Source organism: Ptychodera flava, chromosome 21 (genome assembly GCF_041260155.1).
Source record: "Ptychodera flava strain L36383 chromosome 21, AS_Pfla_20210202, whole genome shotgun sequence".
Lineage (NCBI taxonomy): Eukaryota > Metazoa > Hemichordata > Enteropneusta > Ptychoderidae > Ptychodera > Ptychodera flava.
This window is the reverse complement of record NC_091948.1, coordinates 10,645,263-10,664,582: the sequence shown is the minus strand read 5'-3', so window position 1 is coordinate 10,664,582 and position 19,320 is coordinate 10,645,263. Positions and strand designations below refer to the sequence as shown.

Genomic DNA, 19,320 nt, shown 5'->3' with positions numbered 1-19,320 from the left:
GCTTATCACAGATCAGTATTTTTCTGGAGGTCACTCAACGAGTGGTACCTAAAAAAAACCTTCGGCTGCATTTAATTCATATACAGTTTGGGTCACACGCCGTGCACACTGCATACACCCTTCATGATAAGAGCTGACCACACTTGTAACTTCAAAATTTCGGCGTTATAGAGTACAATGAAATACAGTTTAAATTTAGCCAATATGTATCTTCAAAGTTGTCACAATCTGACTCACTCAATACTGTCACAATCGTCTATTCTAGATACCGGACGTCTATTCCAGATACCGGACAACTTAAAGTGAATATTGAGTACAGCAACCGTAACGTTCTGCAATGAACTCAAAGGAGTTTCTAACTTTTGTTGGCATGACTACACTTCTCCATCGAGGAGCCGCGTTTTGGTATCCGTCGGTCGGTAAGGCCAATCAATGACATATTCATCAAAGGTAAAAAAGTTGCATATCAGTGCCACTCGAGTGGTATAGTATTTGCATAGTCCATCTTTGAACAGGGAGAGCGGTACTGGAAATGGTATTGTGATTCCGTTGATTCCTATACGGTACTGTTTGATTGCTTAATTTGCACCCTCTGGCACCATCGTCTTTCTCTGAACATCTCGACACGTCGTATCACGTAAACATTGCACTTTCCCACGAACGATTGCAGACGTTTGGCTGCACAGGAGAGAGAACAATTTTACAAAAATCTTGACAGACGTTCTATTTACAGTATTTAACAATAAAGACATTGTATAACGTGGAGAAAATGGTGTACCATTCAATGAAAAATCTCTGAGTATGATGACCATTGAAAGTTCACTGTGCACTCCGGAAATATAAGATTTCCTATCAAGTATTTCCAGTAAAAGAAACAAAAGTGTATTGTGGAACGACCTAACATTTCCTGCATTTTTTTACAGGACATGTTGACAAAAACAGAATTGAATTCAAATGGGCACCAAGTGAACGAGCTCAAGACCTCTGGCAGTTGGACTTAAATATCAGCTGGCCGTTACCCGCAGGTACGGCGTATTAGTAAATTAGTGAGGGTATATTTTAGTCCGTGGTGTGAGCAGTTTGACAGAGGAACAGATCGACTGACTTGAACACAAACGGACCAGGCAGACATCAAAGAGGGGGCATGGGCGAGTTACCGAAGCACTGTGTAAAGATGCAATAGCTGTAGTTTCAAATATGGTGTAGTGGAAATATGAATTTCTTAGAAGTTCACGGTCTTGTCAAAGCAACCAATTGCTATAGAGGAGATAGTTGAAAGCTTGTTATACCAATGAGCTGCACAGTTGGAATACCAACCATTTTATTTAGGGGAGGAAGAATAGTTTTTGGAATTAAGTTGTCAGCAATGTGATGGAACTAGCCAACTGGGAAATAAATTCGTCCTTACTTTCTGCAGGCGCTGATGTTTTCAATATTTGTTACTAAGTCCCATGGTTTTAGTGCCAGCATTTATAAAAGTCTGACTTAAATTCATTGTGCGAAATGTTTGCGTTGTAATGACAGATCTGGAAAACATACGTCAAACTTTATTTGCAATATAAGCAGTTACATATTCAGTATTAAAGGGGGAAAATTTGGCTTGCTGTGTAAATAGTGAAAATTTCGAAATACATGACAGATATAAAAGCGCTATAGTACTCTCTAAATATATTTCTGTGTTATATTCAGAAAAAGCAAACAGACATTTATTTCTTTAAGATGAAATACAAGAAATTTAATAAACTACAGATACAAGTACTATTTTTGACAACTTTTGTGACAACCCTTAGAAATGAGTTGACTGTACTGACTTGATGTAAAAGAACAGCACAACACATCTACTGAATTTGGCAAATGCGACAACACTTCTATTAGACAGCTGCACTATACCATTCAACCTCTATAGGACTACAATCAACGTCAATCTACTGGGGACTTTATAGCAGTAGTTTGCACTACATACTGTAACATATTGGGATTGATCACACAACACATCAAGATATTTTCTTCTGGATCTTTGCATTATTTTGATTTATTTTGCATCATTATGATGTCCTGAAGAAGATGAACTCTAGAGGTCAGGAGTACAGCACCTCCCAGATCAGTTAGCTCAGAATCGATTTTTTACCCGTTTTCTTTTGTACATAGCTTTTTAATAGCAGAAATATTTATTGTGAGCAGCTCTTTATTGCAATATACTTAGAACACTACAAGTTATATATAGATACAGATTTGAACCGCTGACATGTTGGTAGAATTATGAACCGCATGTTAAAAATTTGGTTTCTGAGGAAAGAAAGGCCTTGCTTCTGCATATGGAAAAATAATTTGATGCAGACATGACAATAGAAACAATAATTTGATGTCAGAGTGACGGGGAAAAATTGCGGACATACCCAATTTCCTCCACCACCCCCAGAAATTAAATGGTTCTCCCCTAATTTTGTTTTAATTTCTTTCATATTGCAGATATGACAGACGACAGATTGTTTTTGGTTCGATTGACTCAAGATGATACACACTGCGCTAAGAACAGCAGTATTGCTGTGTACAGCGAGGACTTGAAGAACATGTGCCAGCAATGGTTCTCCCCGTTTGAAATGAAAACATCTGATATCCGCACGGTCAGTACAAATACCCCTTACGTGATTTCCGAGGTGAAGGCACTATCCATTAAGTATAACCTTGAATGGAATTGCAAATTTTATACTCAATAGTAACTAAGTATTCAGGACAATACTGAAGCGGAACTCATATACTCAATCAAGTAATGTCAATATTTGAGATTCACGGTGCTTTGTTCTGCAGTCCTTATCAATTCAGACAGGTTGCTTAGACTGTTATGTGTACTTAAATGGATCGTTCGAGAATACAATAAAAATCTGTTTTGCCTTCCCTGCTTGTAAAATAGAATTATAAAGTGTTCAAAATTTGATCTTCAGTGCGATTTCAGAGACCCTCTCTGCACTTGTGTCACATATTTCTGACGAGACAATTCAGCATATTAGATCAGAAATATATGACGTCACCAGTTGAGTCATTTCTGTCAATTAAAACAGAACAAAGTCGGACATTTAGCCCCATCGTTTTCTAATATCTCAACACGTTTTGTCCATGAAATTTTAATATATTTCAGGCAAACAACCACACGGTAATAGAGGCGTTACAATATGGAATCACATACACCGTCATGGTAAGCCTTCAAATTTTGTTGAGTGAAATGGTTTTGTAGAAAATTATTTAGATAAATATTTCGTTATTGATAGGTGCAATGTTTCACACTATAAGGGTTTCAGGGTAAATTGACCATGTCTAATACAGGTACTACAGGGACACTTCATAAAAACAGTAACAATATATATCCAGCTTGTCAATCCATCTTCGTTCCGAGTGTTCGAAGGTGTAATCACTCATGCGACAACATAGTGTATTCATCCTTAACTCTCTATATATTGACATATAAAAATGTAACAGATGTTTTGGTATATGTAAGGGTGGCTGGTAATTTGAAGTTAAACATGACTGTTATGGTTATGATAGAAAATTGCAGTGTTTTGAAGGCAGGTGTTGTCCCCTCCTAAAACGCCATTGATTATCAAGTATAACTGTACATTATTTTTTTGTTGGTCTGTCTGTTTGTTTGTTTGTTTATTATAGTATCTCAATATGTTTTCTGGATATGCGTCCTAATAAGTTTAGTGGTCGAGTGATATGGTATTATCTATTTGCCTATCATAAAATTTACATGCTAAAAGAGTACAGATTGATAAGCTAAACCTTCGACGCGGTTTGCAGACATAACAGACAAAGGAACGATGATGTAAGTTCTGGCTAAACTGAAAAAAAAACCTCTAAACTTCCGTGTCTGGTACAGTCAGATTTCCTTTTGTACTCACGTCATGCACATTAACATTAGACCAACAACCGCAATACATGGTTCATGGTTGACTTGCTTGAGGAATCACTGAACGTCACCAAGAAACTGTCCACAGCCTAATACTGCTTATACCGTGTTTGATATCTTGAATGGCGTCGCTAATGTTCAACTGTAGGCGGCATGTGAAGTTTTTGTACTTTGTTTGCTGTGATATACAACCGTTATCAGTAACATTTCTAGGACTTCGGTTGGAAATTGATTACTATCGTCTCACTAGTTAACTGTGGTCCCCTAGCCAAGTCAAATCACTGGTTTCATATGCTCTCGCCCGATTCCGTTGAATAGAACAAAATCCACAGAAAAGCTGGTTTGTATGAATTGGTTTTGTATTCCAATACGCATATATAGTGAAGCAGTAAACCACACCTGGCGACGGGAATATCATGATATTTTGACCACTTGGCGACATAGTAGAGTGCTGATAGCCGCTCGTAAAGCCTTCATCGTTCAGTGCAGCTCTGACGTTTCGCTGGGCACAAGCGACTCCCTTGTACCCTCAGTACTCGGTCGTGAGGGAACAAGATATTCAACGGCACTTGCCACTTGGCTTGTCGGTATTGTAGGCAAAGAAGGTACGAGGGAGTGTCGGTAGTTGAACGAAATATGTGCACGAGCGATAACGAGTACATGTATGTCGTGAACTGATCTAAACCCGAGTAGCATATCATAAAGGTCTACGTTGAAATTCTCGCGTGAAACGTGAAAACGTGTATCTTGCTACCTTACAGCTCGCGCGCGTTCCAACTGTGCTATATCGCGAATATAGCGCTGTTATTTTCACTGTATTTGCAACATCAATAACTTTCAACACTGCCAATATATTATTTGCTTCCCAGGTGGCGGTGCTGGATCTCAGAACGAACGAAACAAGTGCCTCTGCATGCAAAACAGATAAATCGCCGGGTGGGTTGAAAGTTACTACCAAAAACTTTTACTTGTACCATATGTATAAATCTCTAGAGAAAATAAAAAAGTCTTTGCGATTTGTTTTTGTTGTCGTTTTCAAGCTAGATTGATTCGGAATCTTGTGGCGACTTAAGTTTTAACATGACGTAATAAATATATTTTCAGTTATATTCATCATAATATGATTGAAATCCAAGCAAAGGTTTATCAGTAATATTTTGTCCAACATGCCAGATCCATAGTGATGCATGTTTTTGAACCATGTTCTACACAAAACACTGCCGGTATGCAAGCTATGAATTCTCATCCGGATGTATCCGTAAAACCATGTTAGGTAATAAAAAGTCACGATAAAATACTATTGATCGCGTGTACTCTTGCCTTCACGAGTTTTGTTGTCAGTAGAATCCGATGCTCGAATCGAAATCCAAAGCTTACTTGAGTTAAACATCTTACATGGATGCTAGCGCTCCTGTATCAAAAAAGACATGACGAATTCATTCTATCGGTGCTCTTCTTTTCAGATTGTTATGGTGTGACAAGGAGCCGAGAACACTGTCAGCCTAGATGTAAGTTAATCACTACTTTCTCCTCTAATATTATGAGCTGCTGATATTTATGAAAAAACAACAGTTATCAGAGATCAGAGACCAAAGATGATAATCTATATCGTTATGGCCCCTAGAGGTTCAATATGTTTATGGTTCGAGTCAACGGTTACAGAAAACACGATTGGAACTAAATTGGGATAATTGGATTGGTACAATTTCTCAAAAATTTAAGGAATTTGTTAAATATTACACCATATTTACTAGCCATCTTTAAAATTTTATTCAAAATTTGCGATGTTGTGCTTATGTTATGAGTAAGAATCATTGCATGACTGCATCTAATGCAATATTGTTCAATACTTATGAACAATATTTATATTTGAATGAAAATATGCGAACTTGTCTATGCTTTCTTTGGTACTGAAATACTAGTTTTAATCTCGATTTGTTACTTTTCCCCAACCAAAATGAAGTTTTTCGATGGATTTACGGTTTAGTTAGTCAGGGTCATTTCAAAAGTGCCCTGACTACATTTAGTGTTTTTTAAGCCCCAAATTGACGAAAAAGTAAGGGACATTTTAAAAGTGCCCTGACTCATGTCATTAATTACACAAATTTTATGCATTTTGTCTCGTTTTTTTATGACATTTACATAAAAATACCACTTTTCATAGAAATGAATACGGTTTAATGGATATACAATAATTGACGTGTTTTTGTTATTTTGTTCGATGGAAACAATATTTTACTTTTTACAGTATTCTATCATTTTGTAAAATTTAAGCTGTAAAAATTTCGATTTCATCAAACTTTCATCAAAATTACTCTCATCCAATTATCCCAATTTAGTTCCAATCGTGTTAGAAGAAAACTAAGGATTTTACTTTTGTTTTTACGACCACAGGTATTGCTACATCCGGGCCTCCTGTTAATCTAACCGTGGCGAGTATCAGAAGAGATTTCGACAACGAAAACGCAGCTGAGGTTACCGTGTCTTGGCTACGGCCAGTTCAACACAACGATAATGTGCAGGACTACTATATAGAATTGGTCAACACACTATCTAGGTTCAACACACATTTCACAGATGTCAAAGAGGTAGGTAGGAATGATCCACAGTCGCCGCGCAAAATATGAAGAGTTTCATCGCCAAACACACTTGCCAAGGCTGCATTCTTATGACCTGCTCCTTCCGACATTGATATCTCTATAGATTTAATTACGTTACTTGAATGTAAACATCATCGAAGACGGGATTTATTTATTTTTGACTCTTTTTGAAAGGGAACTTGTAGTACAATGATGGAAATCAAGGTACCTTGAGTAAAATATTCATAGTTTCGGAATACTCGACCCTCTCATCGTGTTAAAATGTCTTGAAATGTCCATTTTCAAGCGTTTCTTTCACGACTACAGCCTGACCATGTTGATACCGCCATGAGAAATTGCGAAGAAAGCAATCAAACTAGGCTGGTCATGAGATTTTGATATGTTGGTCTTCTTAATATCGAGGCACAAATGAGTATTTAGTGACTGGGTCTGTTTCCGTGTTTTGATCGTTGTTTTCAGAACGCCTCCTACAGCGACATCACGCCTTTCATCGCCAAATTCACCAACGTCGAGGTCAACGTCACCTATGCTGTCACTGTAAGTGTAATCTTTACTGAGGTTTCCGTCTGAAAAGTAGTTGTGAAGGCAACTTTGTCTGTGCATTCGGAATTCAGTGTTTACGAAAATCAGACGAAGTAATACCGGTGATTATTACGTAGGTCATTCAACGTTCAAACATGCACGTCATTTTGCGAAATACTTTGCGAAATGCTTAAGGCGGTAGCAATTATTTTATCTCGTAAGTTTGATCATATTTCGTCTTCCGGTTGACGAGGTCGCGAAGAGTGTCATTGATCTTAACGAAACATGGCTCATATATATGACAGTAAATCTTTACTCTCAGTTGTAAGAGATTGCAATTGTCTCTGAATATGCATTACGATCGTAATAGAAACGTACCGTTAAATCAAATCCAGGTTTATGTTTACGGAAACTTCCGTGGCCAGGGTTATGAGAGAGGAGAATCTGCGACCCTGGAGTTGATGATGGTGCCGGAAGATATTGAAACGCCCTCAACTACTCGTGAAGGTAACCATAGATAGTTCTTTTCAAAAGTTGTACGACATGAAAACAAGGAATGATTGCAAGTCTTTCCCTTATTTACTTTGCCAGCATGTCCTCGAGTCTTTGCATTCTTTTGAAGTATTTATGTTGCGTATCAGGTGAATTGCTCAGACCAACGCAAAGTTGTCACGTGATCGTCATAACATGACTTCAGTTTTCATACTTTTCTTACGCGAACGTACTATTAGTGAAATATGTTGTTACCGCAAATGCTGTTTTCCCAGAATTCCGTTTAACTGCATTTGTCTCATCCTTGCTCGATTCAATGATCACTTTTAGTCGGAAAGAAGTGTCAATGACAAACTCAATGACAACTCAATGACAAATTAATGAAAACACACTTATAAGAATCACATACATCAGTAACTGACGATATATCATCCTTTGAAGTACTTTCCAAGGTTGAGAAGTATGCCAATCTCTTTGTTTTCGTCTTCTCTGTTTGGTACTGGTTCAGTCGAAAATTTCGAGATCTAGAGAAAATCCCCTGCACTTGTCATCGCAGTTATATTACCCTGAAATTGAAACATCCTTCGAGTTTATATGGGGTCATTTTATATTGACCTTTTTCACCAACACCACTTCAATGTTTAGTTAGCAGTCTCTCAAAAAGCCCTTCACCGTCTCTGCCGATGTAGTCTTGTCACGTACCATGGATTTTCTTTCCTGTAATTACAGATTTCCTGGGTGACGTAACAACAGGTGTTTACAGTACTCAATATACGAGTGGGCGTCAATCACGGATACCACTCACGGCTGTTGTCGTCCCTGTCGTTGGATGCTCCCTCTTAGTCTTCCTAATTCTATTCATCGTTATTTATCGCGCCCTCAAGAGACGGCGACAGCAAAAGGAAGCTGGGGTTTTTGTTCCGGAATTTGATGACGACGAATATGTCACCTCAGATGTTAAAGAAGGTAAGGTATTCTTCCTCTTTGATTAATTTGACAACAATGTCAAATCTAATCACCCGGAAATCTCGTTAGTTTACCCACTAAGGCACATCAGATGCCAACTTGGGAGGGTGAGAAATGTATTGGTATTCCGTCTGTTTGAGTTGAGAAGAGTTCAATGAGTCTGTCACACGGTATTTGTTCCCTCCATTTCTTCCATCGAGTTATGGTGGCAATGGTGAGATCAGCGAGACTAGGCATAGGTGTTCCACTTTAAGTTCAAAATTACTCACGATTGTGCCAATGCTAACGCTGTTTTATCAATGTTACCACGTAGTTAAGTAGGGGTTTTCATTTTATTTTAAGGCACTACATGTATGCACCTCAAAAGGACAAACCTAAACTTTTGCTCAAACTTTCCCAAGGCATCTTTCGACTATTCTTTTAAAATAAAGAATAAAACTCGGCGTGCAAATTTGGTGGTGCAAATTAGCCAAGATTTACCGATATTTGAAATTCAAAATGGCCGCCATCCCTGTGGTCACTCTATGGAAAAAATGACATTTTGGATTTTCAAAAAACTAAGACGATAGAAACTTTTCTCACGCAAAGAGCTTTAAAATACGGACCAACAGGTGGTGGATCAGAAAAATGGTAAAAAGTTTGAGAGTCCAAATATCTGTACCCGAGGCGCATTCTACGTTAATTTCCGTGCAAGAGGTCTAGATATTCATCAAGCAGAACACTATCTATACTACAAATATTACTTACTTCATCAACAAGATCAATAATTATCATCATTCACATATGTACACTGAGACAGTCCTATATAATGTTGGTTCAGACCAGCGGTTTATATATCAGCACTTTACACAGTCTGCGCGTAGCAGATAAAGTTTACTGTATGCCACAGGTCCGGCGATCACTATGTCGGATTTCAGTCAACTGGCAGCTACACATGAACACTGCATAAACGACTGTCGATAACCTACTACAAAACCGCTTTGGTTCACTTTATTATTTTATAAAAATTTCACTTTTTGTTTACAGAGAGGGAGTTACGCTATACCACCGGTCAGAGTTTAATAGCAAAACACGAATTTCCACGACATCGTCTGGCACTGAAAGAAGAACTTGGACGTGGACATTTTGGTGTCGTGTACAAAGCTATCGCGTCAGGACTAGCAGGACGAAAGGACGCCCTCCCTGTTGCCGTCAAGATGTTAAAAAGTATAGCAGTTATATCACTTTTCTAATTATGAACGAGACGATCGATTTCTTTCAACGCTAGAAGTAGTAATTCATCGATATCAAAATCAACGATGATTACCGATCAGTTGGCGAAGCAGTTCACATCCATTGGTTGTATAATCGTCTCACACAAAGATAGAACTTACCCGATGTAAATGCAAGTCTGTATTTTTCTACTCTTGAAAACTATACCCTAAAAAGCGGGAAAATACTTAATGTATGCCCAGACGACAATTGAAAACCAGTGAAGCAGACGATCAAAAGTTTCGACCAGAAAACCGGTCAACTTCGAAGACATACAAATGTTATTCTCTCCATTTTTTGCAGACAATGCGACCTTGTACCAGAAGGAAGACATGATACGAGAAATCACCATTCTTCAAGAAATTGGCCAGCATCCAAATATCCTTGGCATTTTAGGATGTTGCACGATCGATGATCCATATTTTCTTATCACCGAATACATGCAATATGGAGACTTGCTGCATTTTCTGTGGAGATCCAGGAAGGTGTGTGTTCTTTTTGGTGATATATCCTTCGACCACACTACAGACCATCCTGAAAACTTCGTATTCTTTGGTTCTTATCATCGCTGTGTGTGTTGACATTTGCTACATGTGTAACAATAGTAACTTAAACTTAAAATATACTAAACCTTTCTGGGTGGTTATATTTTGTGTGAGTTCTTTGTCCATTTGCATTCACACTGTTTGTAGATCTATTGTACCTTGGTTCTGAAATCAAAGTAAGAACTTACCGAAATAGATAAGACAATTCATTGATGGTGTATAGGATCAGCAAATGGTAGAATTCGGCCATATTAGATTGACATTGGAACGGTTTTCAACGGAAAAACGCCTTCAGGGGGGTTAGGATTATGATAAACGTCCATCGTTTGATTGTGAGCGATCTACTTAAACTTAATGAGTTTTACTCTAGTTTGGCATTGCGCAAAGACACTGCACACACGATCACTGAGTCATTGTTTCTTGGCAAACAGAAAGAATACCAGAATGAAGACTCCATGTATGAGTTATCGGAGAAGTCTTTCTACCAGATTGCACGACAAATAGCCAGGGGAATGGTAAGTTGTTTCCTGGGATAAACTCCCTAAAACAGTTCATCAAAAACGCCAAATATTCTAGAAAATCCATTCTCTCTTAAGTTTATGGCGGTACGTGTTTGTTCGTGTTTTCGAATAAATCTCCCGATATGTCTTAATCAGTTTCTTAATACTGCCAGTACAGTGCTTATTGACGGCGAAAGTATGTTTCGAGTGTCTAGTCACAATGAAGACGTTTTCCTCAAGCGGAACCTTTTGGATGGCACCACGACATTGAAATCACGCCATGCTGACCATCGTTTCGTCAACATTCGATGCATAAAAAAGTGTACGGTCAGAAGGATTGATTTATCGTGAGGGGGTGTCAAGGTATCGAATGCATGGGTTCTTTTAGCCAGACAGAACTTTACGTTAAAATTCCGACCAAGAGAATTTATGATCCATTAACATTATACAGAAAAGGTGTTTGCATATTACCCTGTTGCTGCTGCCAATATTCGTAAATTTTATTATTTTGGTCTCGTCTTTTCGTGCTTGTAAATTTTCTACTGCATCAAAATAATACAAAGCATCGCAATGACTGTTTCTAGGTGTTCCTGTCTGAAAACAAGTACGTGCATGGCGACTTGGCGGCCAGAAATGTTTTAGTCGGCGAAGATCTTCTGATAAAGATTACAGACTTTGGATTGGCTAATGACGTATATTTGCAAGGTTGGACGGCCTTGCCAAAGGAAAGGTTACGGGCTGTCAAGTGGGTCAGCATTGAGACTAACCTACAAGGAATGTGTACGATTGAAAGTGATATGTAAGTCTTGGATTCAATGATTTCATCTCATCTTCCCGTTTGAAGTCATGTAGAGTCAGTGAGAATGATACGGGTGGATTGTACATTACAGACCGAATAATTTGTGCTTTTTTTACACGGTTCTGCCATAAATGGCGGTATTTAGGCTGAAGTTGTGAACCAAAATAGCCTGAGTAACAAAATCTGCTCCTAAAGATAACTATTTAGCATGAATTTCAAATATTTTGATTGGTTTACAGTCAAAGTGGGCTAAAAAACCTCGACCGAAACCAACTCGGTCGGACTAAACTGGGTTGAAAGCCAACTCGGCTTAAAATTATCTCGGTCGAAACCTATAAACTTGGCCAAAAGCCAACCCACTACGAAGCTGCTCGGCTTATTTTGGCCTATAAAGAGTTTGATCCCGGAGCCTGTAAAAGGGAGCTGTACAAGACCGATTTTCTTTTAAGGAATTGTCGAATATTGTTTATTGAAACAATTGTCATTTTGTAGTGTTTGTTTGCATTAATAGAAAATACAGCACTGTAGCAATTGTATCGAAATTGTAGGCCTACCAAACATACCAACCGCCACAACTCATTATGATAGTAAGTGTAAATACAAAATTCATATGTAACATCATCACAAGTATCGTTTGTCGCGCACAAACGTAGAACTAATTTGCTAATCGATGAATGTTGAGATGAACGTTTATAGTGACATGACATTTGAGAAACACTCTATGATAGATACCGAATAATTAAAATTCATTCAGTAAGGAACACAACAAAATCCCACACAAACCTTGCTTCAAGAGAAGAAAAAGATGTGTTTAAATACAACTGAGCGTTTATTGAAAGTATGTCGCAGGCTCTGTGCACACTTCATGACACTATCAAAGCATATCGATATACCATGACGCGTACCCACTGTGCTTACCAAATATCACAACTATGTGTCCAAATGTTCTGGAGAATACGACAATGCGAATCAACTTACAAATATTGGTCAATTTTCCCTTTATGATTGATAACTCTTTCCAACAACAACTAACTCCCCGTCTGCTCGACGTAACATAGTGTGTGGCATGCAGTCATCGACGATCTATTATAATTTTCACATCGACTGGTTTGCCAAACAGTGAATGGATTTACTGACTTCTGGAAGTACGGTGACTTCTCGGTTCAACTGGTTTCGCGCATGTACAGGACCGAACATTTTCTGGCCCCTGGTGAAGCAAAAAAACGAGTACAAATAGTGTTGACAGTGAAACACGACACGTTACGAAACCCCGAGAGCGTGGTGACGGAAAAACAACTGAAGAAGTTATACTCGCCTACTTTTTGATCAAGTGCCAAGCTAACTGAAATCGGTTTTTTTTGACACCAAAGAGAGCAACGCAAGTTGGCATAAAACTAGTGCATTACCCGAGTCAGGCTAAAAAATCATGATCTGGCTGAATCAAGGCCGACGTACGTTTTTGTAGAGTTGAGGGGTCAGCCAGGCCGACTTGGTTTCGGCCGAGTTGAAGGGTCAGGCAGAATTGGTTTCGGGGAAGATGACCCGACCTATGTTTTTTAACACTGTTCTGTCGTTAAACGGTGTGAAATGGAAAACAGGCGTGACTTCGACCGTACTCTGCGAAAGTTTAACTTCATATTTTAATATGATAGCATCAGACTTTCTCGTAAACGATTGATTATCAGATACCCGATGAAATGAAATTGACTCGCACTATTTTATCCCACATACCAGATGGTCATTCGGTATAGTCCTGTATGAGATAGTAACACAAGGTGACACGCCCTATCCCGGGATGTCAGCGGCCGAAACCATCGCTGCATTGAAAGATGGGTACAGAATGGAAATCACTGACGACTGTCCCGAGGAGATGTGAGTAAATCTTCCGAAAATTAAAAGCAATGGTAATCTATACTTCATTTCAAATCAGGCCTTATTTATTTTAGTTAGATTCGATCAGCAAATCAATGAATTAATCACTATACCTAGCGGAAATTGATCAGAAGTACTAAACACGATGGGGAAGAGCAACAGAGCATGCGCGCTTTGATGTTGTTCTAAATTGGTGATCTAGTGCCTTTACTCATAGATCCTCGATATTTTCTCGAGGGTCTTTGCTTCACTCAATACGCTATTCTTTCGTCTTATTTTCAGGTATCACTTAATGTGTCAGTGCTGGCAAGAAAATCCAAGTGACAGACCTCCTTTCGCCGACTTGTTAGAGGCGATTGACCTAAATCTGGTTAAATATGTGGACTATATGGGCGACGGTCCGACGGCAACAGATAATAAGTATGAAAATGATGGCATCATTGAAATGACGAGATTGTCTTCACTTCGGGACAATGAAATTCAACTTACAAAAGTAATTAAACCATTTTATATTATTTAAAATATCGACAACACAGGTTCTTCACAAGGGAATTTTGAGGGGTTGGCCACCCACGTCTTTTTTGAGCAATCTATTCATATGTTAAGCCAAAAAAAAAGAAATGTTTCTGGTCAGCGCGCGCGTCACTTGAACAACAGCGCGTCACCCTTTTTTTTCCTCAGTCAAGGCTGGTTGTGGCCGGCGGCTGTGGCAAACTACATACTGATTACTATAACACCAAACCAAAACGGCTGAAGAGAAAGAAAATTCTTTTGGGCACATGATCAGTGACTGATCGAACTGCATGAACAGTTTAAATGTTACTATATTGATAAAACTACAAAACTCAGTGTTATCCCCAGGTCATAGCGGTCCCGCTACGCTTTCGCCTCTCCCCCCCTCCCCCCCCCCGCTACGCTTTGATTCTCCCCGCTACGCTTTAAAATATTCCCGCCATCCTTTAGTTCACACGCTCTGCGTAGCTACCACTGTACCAGCTGATGCATGCATTGTCTACACATAAGCGCTCACTGCAACTTTTAACCTGGTGAAAGAGTGGAAGGTGTAAGCATGGAGGTAGTAGAGAAGGAGTCACAACTGAGATAATTACGTTTATTACTATTGTGCACCATTGGTTTAATCCCTTTATGTCCATTGTTTAACATCCCTTTCCCGCCATCTGCGTTGCCGACGGTACCTTCGCAACCGAACCGAGTGAAATTAACCTGGGTTTGCTAATGCGACTCAGTTTCTCCACAGTGTCATAAGGCATGCGCAAAGACTGTATTTGCGTAGCTTGGGTCAAGTGCGTCATGATAGTGTAAGAACCGACACGTTCCGTCCACGAAAAGTGAAGTTACAAGGAATTTAAGTTTTTCATTCTCAAAATCTTGGTAATTTTAACGTCGTTTTTTATATACTTTACATTCGATCGCAGGAACCTTTCCTTGTTAGAATGAAAGTTCTGATCACGAACTTTTCAATCATGTACTGAGTATGGTGCAGCGGACTGCAGCACTGCCGTGAGCGTGGGTTAAACTTGTAGCGTTTCCCGGGTGTTCATGACGCGACGCCAGCGACGCCATAGGCGACGTTGCGACGCTTTGTTTCAATGCATCGTACGTGTTGTTTATATATCGCGACCATTCATTAAAGTCATGGACGTAGCAGTTAAAAGCTATGCTTTCCTATTTAACCTTATCATTAATGCAAGTACAACATGATAAAACACGGCAAGAACCAAGAAATGGATTTGGAAAAAGTTGGCGTGTTCACAATGCTGCTCTACGATGTATGGCATTTTCCGTTTTTTTTTTGTGATCGCAAGCTAACATCAACTCAGTCTCCGTGCCTTTGCAGATGCAAAAGCTCCCTTCCTCAATTATCTGTTCCTCGACCTCTTTAACATCGTGTACATCAAAATCAGTGGAACGACTCGAACTTCCCGACGCGACGCTTGGACACGTGACGCCATGTTTGAAGATCTGTCAACTGCCGAGGGACGGCCGAAACACCCGAACGACCCCGAACGAACTTAATCTTGTTTCCTAAATCCGAGAAAACGCGTTCGCAAGTCCCGTTGGTGTTAATGGAGTAGTTAGTAAGGCAAACAGCGGCAAAACACATGGTCCCTTGATCTCCGCCTAGTTGTGACTCTTCTCTACTACCTCCATGGTGTAAGTATGGTATGCATCAGATAAGTTGTCCGGAAGTGTTGAGAGGAACGTTAAAACAATAGAAGAATCGGCTGGGTTGTTCACAAATTTTCATTCCAGAACGACTATTACGACCAACAAAGACCTTTAACTCAGTATTCATCGTGGACAAGTGTTCACAGAGCAGAGGTAGGCGGTGTAGCACTAGCAGGCCTTTGATCACATTCCCATGCTTTGATCAACGAAATGGACCGCAAAAGAAACAAGAGTTGACTGGTGAGGTTGATTATGATTGTACAACGATGAGTTTTGTCTGAGTACGATCACGATCGCGATCGAGTTCACATTGCATAAATTTCAATATGGCGGCGGCCATGTTGGTCGACGGGTTTATAACGTGTTGACATTGATCCTGGCGTCGCGTGTGGTTCCACTCTGACACGTTCTCTGAAAGATTTTACACCTGATTTTCGAGGGATTCTAGTCGTACTTAGTTCATGTCTTGTGATCATCCTGGTGGTATTTTTAAAATCAAGAATCGAACGACGATGTTCAGTGGAAGTAGAAGTTATGCGGGGGGGGGGGGGGGGGGGGGGGGGGGGGGGGCTGGTTAAAATCTATCCCCGTGATGAAAATTATTCGCGGTGTTTGTCGTTCAAAAATGATATAAAACTCAATTACATTTGAATTGTGTAAAGCTTAAACTTGTGAATTTTCCTCTTTGTTGGCAAGTTTTGACAATTTATTAGCAATGTATGTATTAACGAAACTCCAATCAGACGAACCATTTCTTGCTCTTAAAGTTTCAATCTGAATCTTCTGTTTTAATTGCAATCGTAATTACAATACTGTGATGATTTATTTAAGTGTAATAAAGAGTTTCCATGATGTTCAAACTGCACACTTGTGTGTTACCATTGGATTTTGTTGTGAGTGTACATGTGTATGTGTGGATGCATGTGCAAGCTTACATCCATATGCAAATATAAATTAATGATATGCAAATGATTATGCAAATTAGCCGCTAAGCTTTGGCGCTTTAACTGACCCTGCTCCCTCCCTTGAGGAGGAGAAAAAAGAAAGAAAGAAAAAAAAAATCCGCGTCGCCGCACCATTTTTTTAAGAAAGGCCTGACCAGAAACATTTCTCTTTTTTTTTTGGCCTTAACAACCATACAAAAAAATATATTTTCACAACGAAAGAATATGTAAATTATGCATTTATATGCAAATTGACTACCTCTTTGTTTTTCCTAACTGTAGCGAACACTGTAATATTCAAATTTGTCAGAAAATGTTTCCCTTATAATGACTGAAAAAGAAATCTTGATTGCTTGTATTTCGTCCAGACTCGCAATCTGTCGTTGAACTTCTGCAGTCAAGAATGTCGACTGTTGTTGTGATCAGATATTTCACAGGAGTTTGAACATTCAAATTGAAACTTGGTTGTACCATGGATGTGAAAAAGAGACGTCTCTTTACTCAATTAAACCTATTTCAATACTTTCCCTTTCTTTACAAAAAAGCACTGTCTACCTTCACATAATCTTGTGATTTATTTCATCATGTCGTGACTTGCTGTACATTTTTGGCTTAAACCAAGAAAGTTTCGGCGGATATCAGCTCAGATTTATCACAGTTCTCTTCTTCGTCAACAAAACCACAAAGAATTAGAAACATTATCACCATACCGTTCTGATGTATTCTTTGTGCCGGATTTATCGCATTGCCGGTACTTGGCAATGCGCACTCGGCATCGCACTAGTGGGTTACTGCACCAGAATGCAAGAAGCGTAAACGTTCCTGATATCGTACGATTTTTCCTCAGTGCTGGGTTATGAGAGTTCATGAGTTAGGAGGTATCACAAAGATGGCTTTCCTACATGCTGAACATACTTTAACATAAATTATAAAACAGACTCCTTTGGTTTTTCGTGTACAATTACAGAAATCAGTGGGCAAGACACAAAGTCAAGGAAGCGGCGATTCTGCATTTACTGAAGAAAGCGCCTTCACCGGCGAATCGAATATTTCCTCATCATCAAGTAGAACATCTGAATACATCAACGAAAGACACTGAGACAAGTTCCTGCTGCGGGACAAAAATTGTTGCTATGAAGAATATGAACGATATCAAAACTATTCCTTTGATTTCTGATCTTGCCGGTGTGACTTCGCGCGCCCTCTATTGAACGAAAAGAGATGTGACACAGAAAAGATTTTCTGGGGTGTAGAAAGTTTAACACAACGACAGGCACGTACGCAGTCAGAATTACGTCACAATGCAAATGCACGCAACCTCCTGTCATTCAAGTTGATGTGCAGAGAATGGTCCTTCCATTTCTGTGATCGAGTTAAAAGATTCTGTTAAACTCAAACAATGGATTCGCACATTCCATACAATTAAATTACCAAAGAGGTACACTACGTTTAGTTGTACAGTACATTTACCGCTTAAATATGTATTCGGCTTATTATTATTCATTCAGCTTACAGATGTCATTTCTGAAACTGTGAAGAGGTAGAATGTAGTCTTTGCTTTTGCCACAATTTATTCGAAAAATACAAACTGTATATAGGTGTCTTTTCTAAAATGAAAAGACCAGCTATCTGGCTATGCAATAATTTCCAAGGCGACAAAGTCTTCTAATGTGGATCAACGTAATTGCATTTTCAGTAAGGCAACTGTTCTTGTACAATTTATATCATGAAACTTTAACTGGCGACTCTACGCACTCTTGTAGCGTTATTTATGTTGCATATGAAATATTTAATGTCTTTCAAATCGAGGAAAGGTAATATAGTCCAAGCTAGATTCACGTTTGTAGTCCATGATAGTATCCCGGTACAATAACTTCCTTTTCTTTCGAAACGATAGAAGAGAGATATTCCTGGCTGACACTGGGAAACATAATGAACACCTTAAAAGATATGTAGGACATGGCATTCATCCAATCAGTACAGGTTTTACAGACTGAGCTTAAAGGTATACTGTCACCTGTTCCAATTTTGCTGCAGTTACCATGGAAAGAAAATATCTAACCAATCACAGATTTTAAGCCGGTGGCCGCTTTTTAAAAACAGCGCCCTCACATGGACATTTTGAATACCAAGAATGCCCATTTGACCATAAGCTTATATGGGCATATTTAGATTACAGGTGACTGTATACTAGTACCTTTAAATGCATGGTGTAATCGAAATTTAAATGTTGTGTTGACTCACTGCTGCGTTAAACGAAAGATATAAATTTGACTATGTTCGATCGAGAGATAGCTTCATGACATTTGTAACATGCAGTGAGATCTTCGACAAATCAGACCATTGTGATGCATCTTATGCGATTCATATTGAGTCATCTATCGCCTACCATGTGTCCAAATAATGTAAGTTAATGTATTTCATGAATGAGGTCCAGATTTCTATTTTTAAAATGTATTAGTTTCTTAAAATGGTAATAAATTTATGATTTTAAGATGGTACATTGTCATAAACTTCAATTTGACTTTAGTGGTCTTTCGAAAGCAAGTATGAAAAAACTCATGAGATCCAAGAGTTATGTACAGAGGTATGTATCAGAATGCTCATTCCTTAAGGTAGTATGCGCCTCGAAAGTGACAGACTAACTTTTCCTCAAAACTTTTCTGATGAAACTTTCAACCAATTCTCATACCAGATCAGCAATAAAAATTGGGGGTCATCTTTCAAAGTTTGGA

General features: G+C 38.9%; 1 protein-coding gene across 1 annotated transcript; it reads left to right on the top strand.

Annotated features, from left to right (window-relative positions):
• Positions 1-430: 430 nt before the first annotated feature.
• On the top strand, positions 431-19,086 carry LOC139121386 (fibroblast growth factor receptor-like). The gene is made up of 17 exons (XM_070686215.1): positions 431-450; positions 924-1,025; positions 2,470-2,624; positions 3,137-3,193; positions 4,774-4,840; positions 5,368-5,412; positions 6,299-6,492; positions 6,964-7,041; positions 7,422-7,533; positions 8,248-8,484; positions 9,511-9,690; positions 10,039-10,220; positions 10,712-10,795; positions 11,365-11,579; positions 13,314-13,451; positions 13,734-13,944; positions 17,553-19,086. Exons 3-17 carry the CDS (start codon positions 2,472-2,474, stop codon positions 17,682-17,684), a joined length of 2,085 nt encoding a protein of 694 aa, XP_070542316.1. The 5' UTR covers positions 431-450; positions 924-1,025; positions 2,470-2,471; the 3' UTR covers positions 17,685-19,086.
• The last annotated feature ends 234 nt before the right edge of the window (positions 19,087-19,320 follow it).

Coding starts and splice junctions, on each gene's coding strand:
- LOC139121386 (XM_070686215.1), top strand. CDS start 2,472: ATGACAGACGACAGATTGTTTTTGGTTCGATTGACTCAAGATGATACA. Junction 2,625..3,136: donor AAACATCTGATATCCGCACG/GTCAGTACAAAT, acceptor AATATATTTCAG/GCAAACAACCACACGGTAAT. Junction 3,194..4,773: donor GAATCACATACACCGTCATG/GTAAGCCTTCAA, acceptor TTTGCTTCCCAG/GTGGCGGTGCTGGATCTCAG.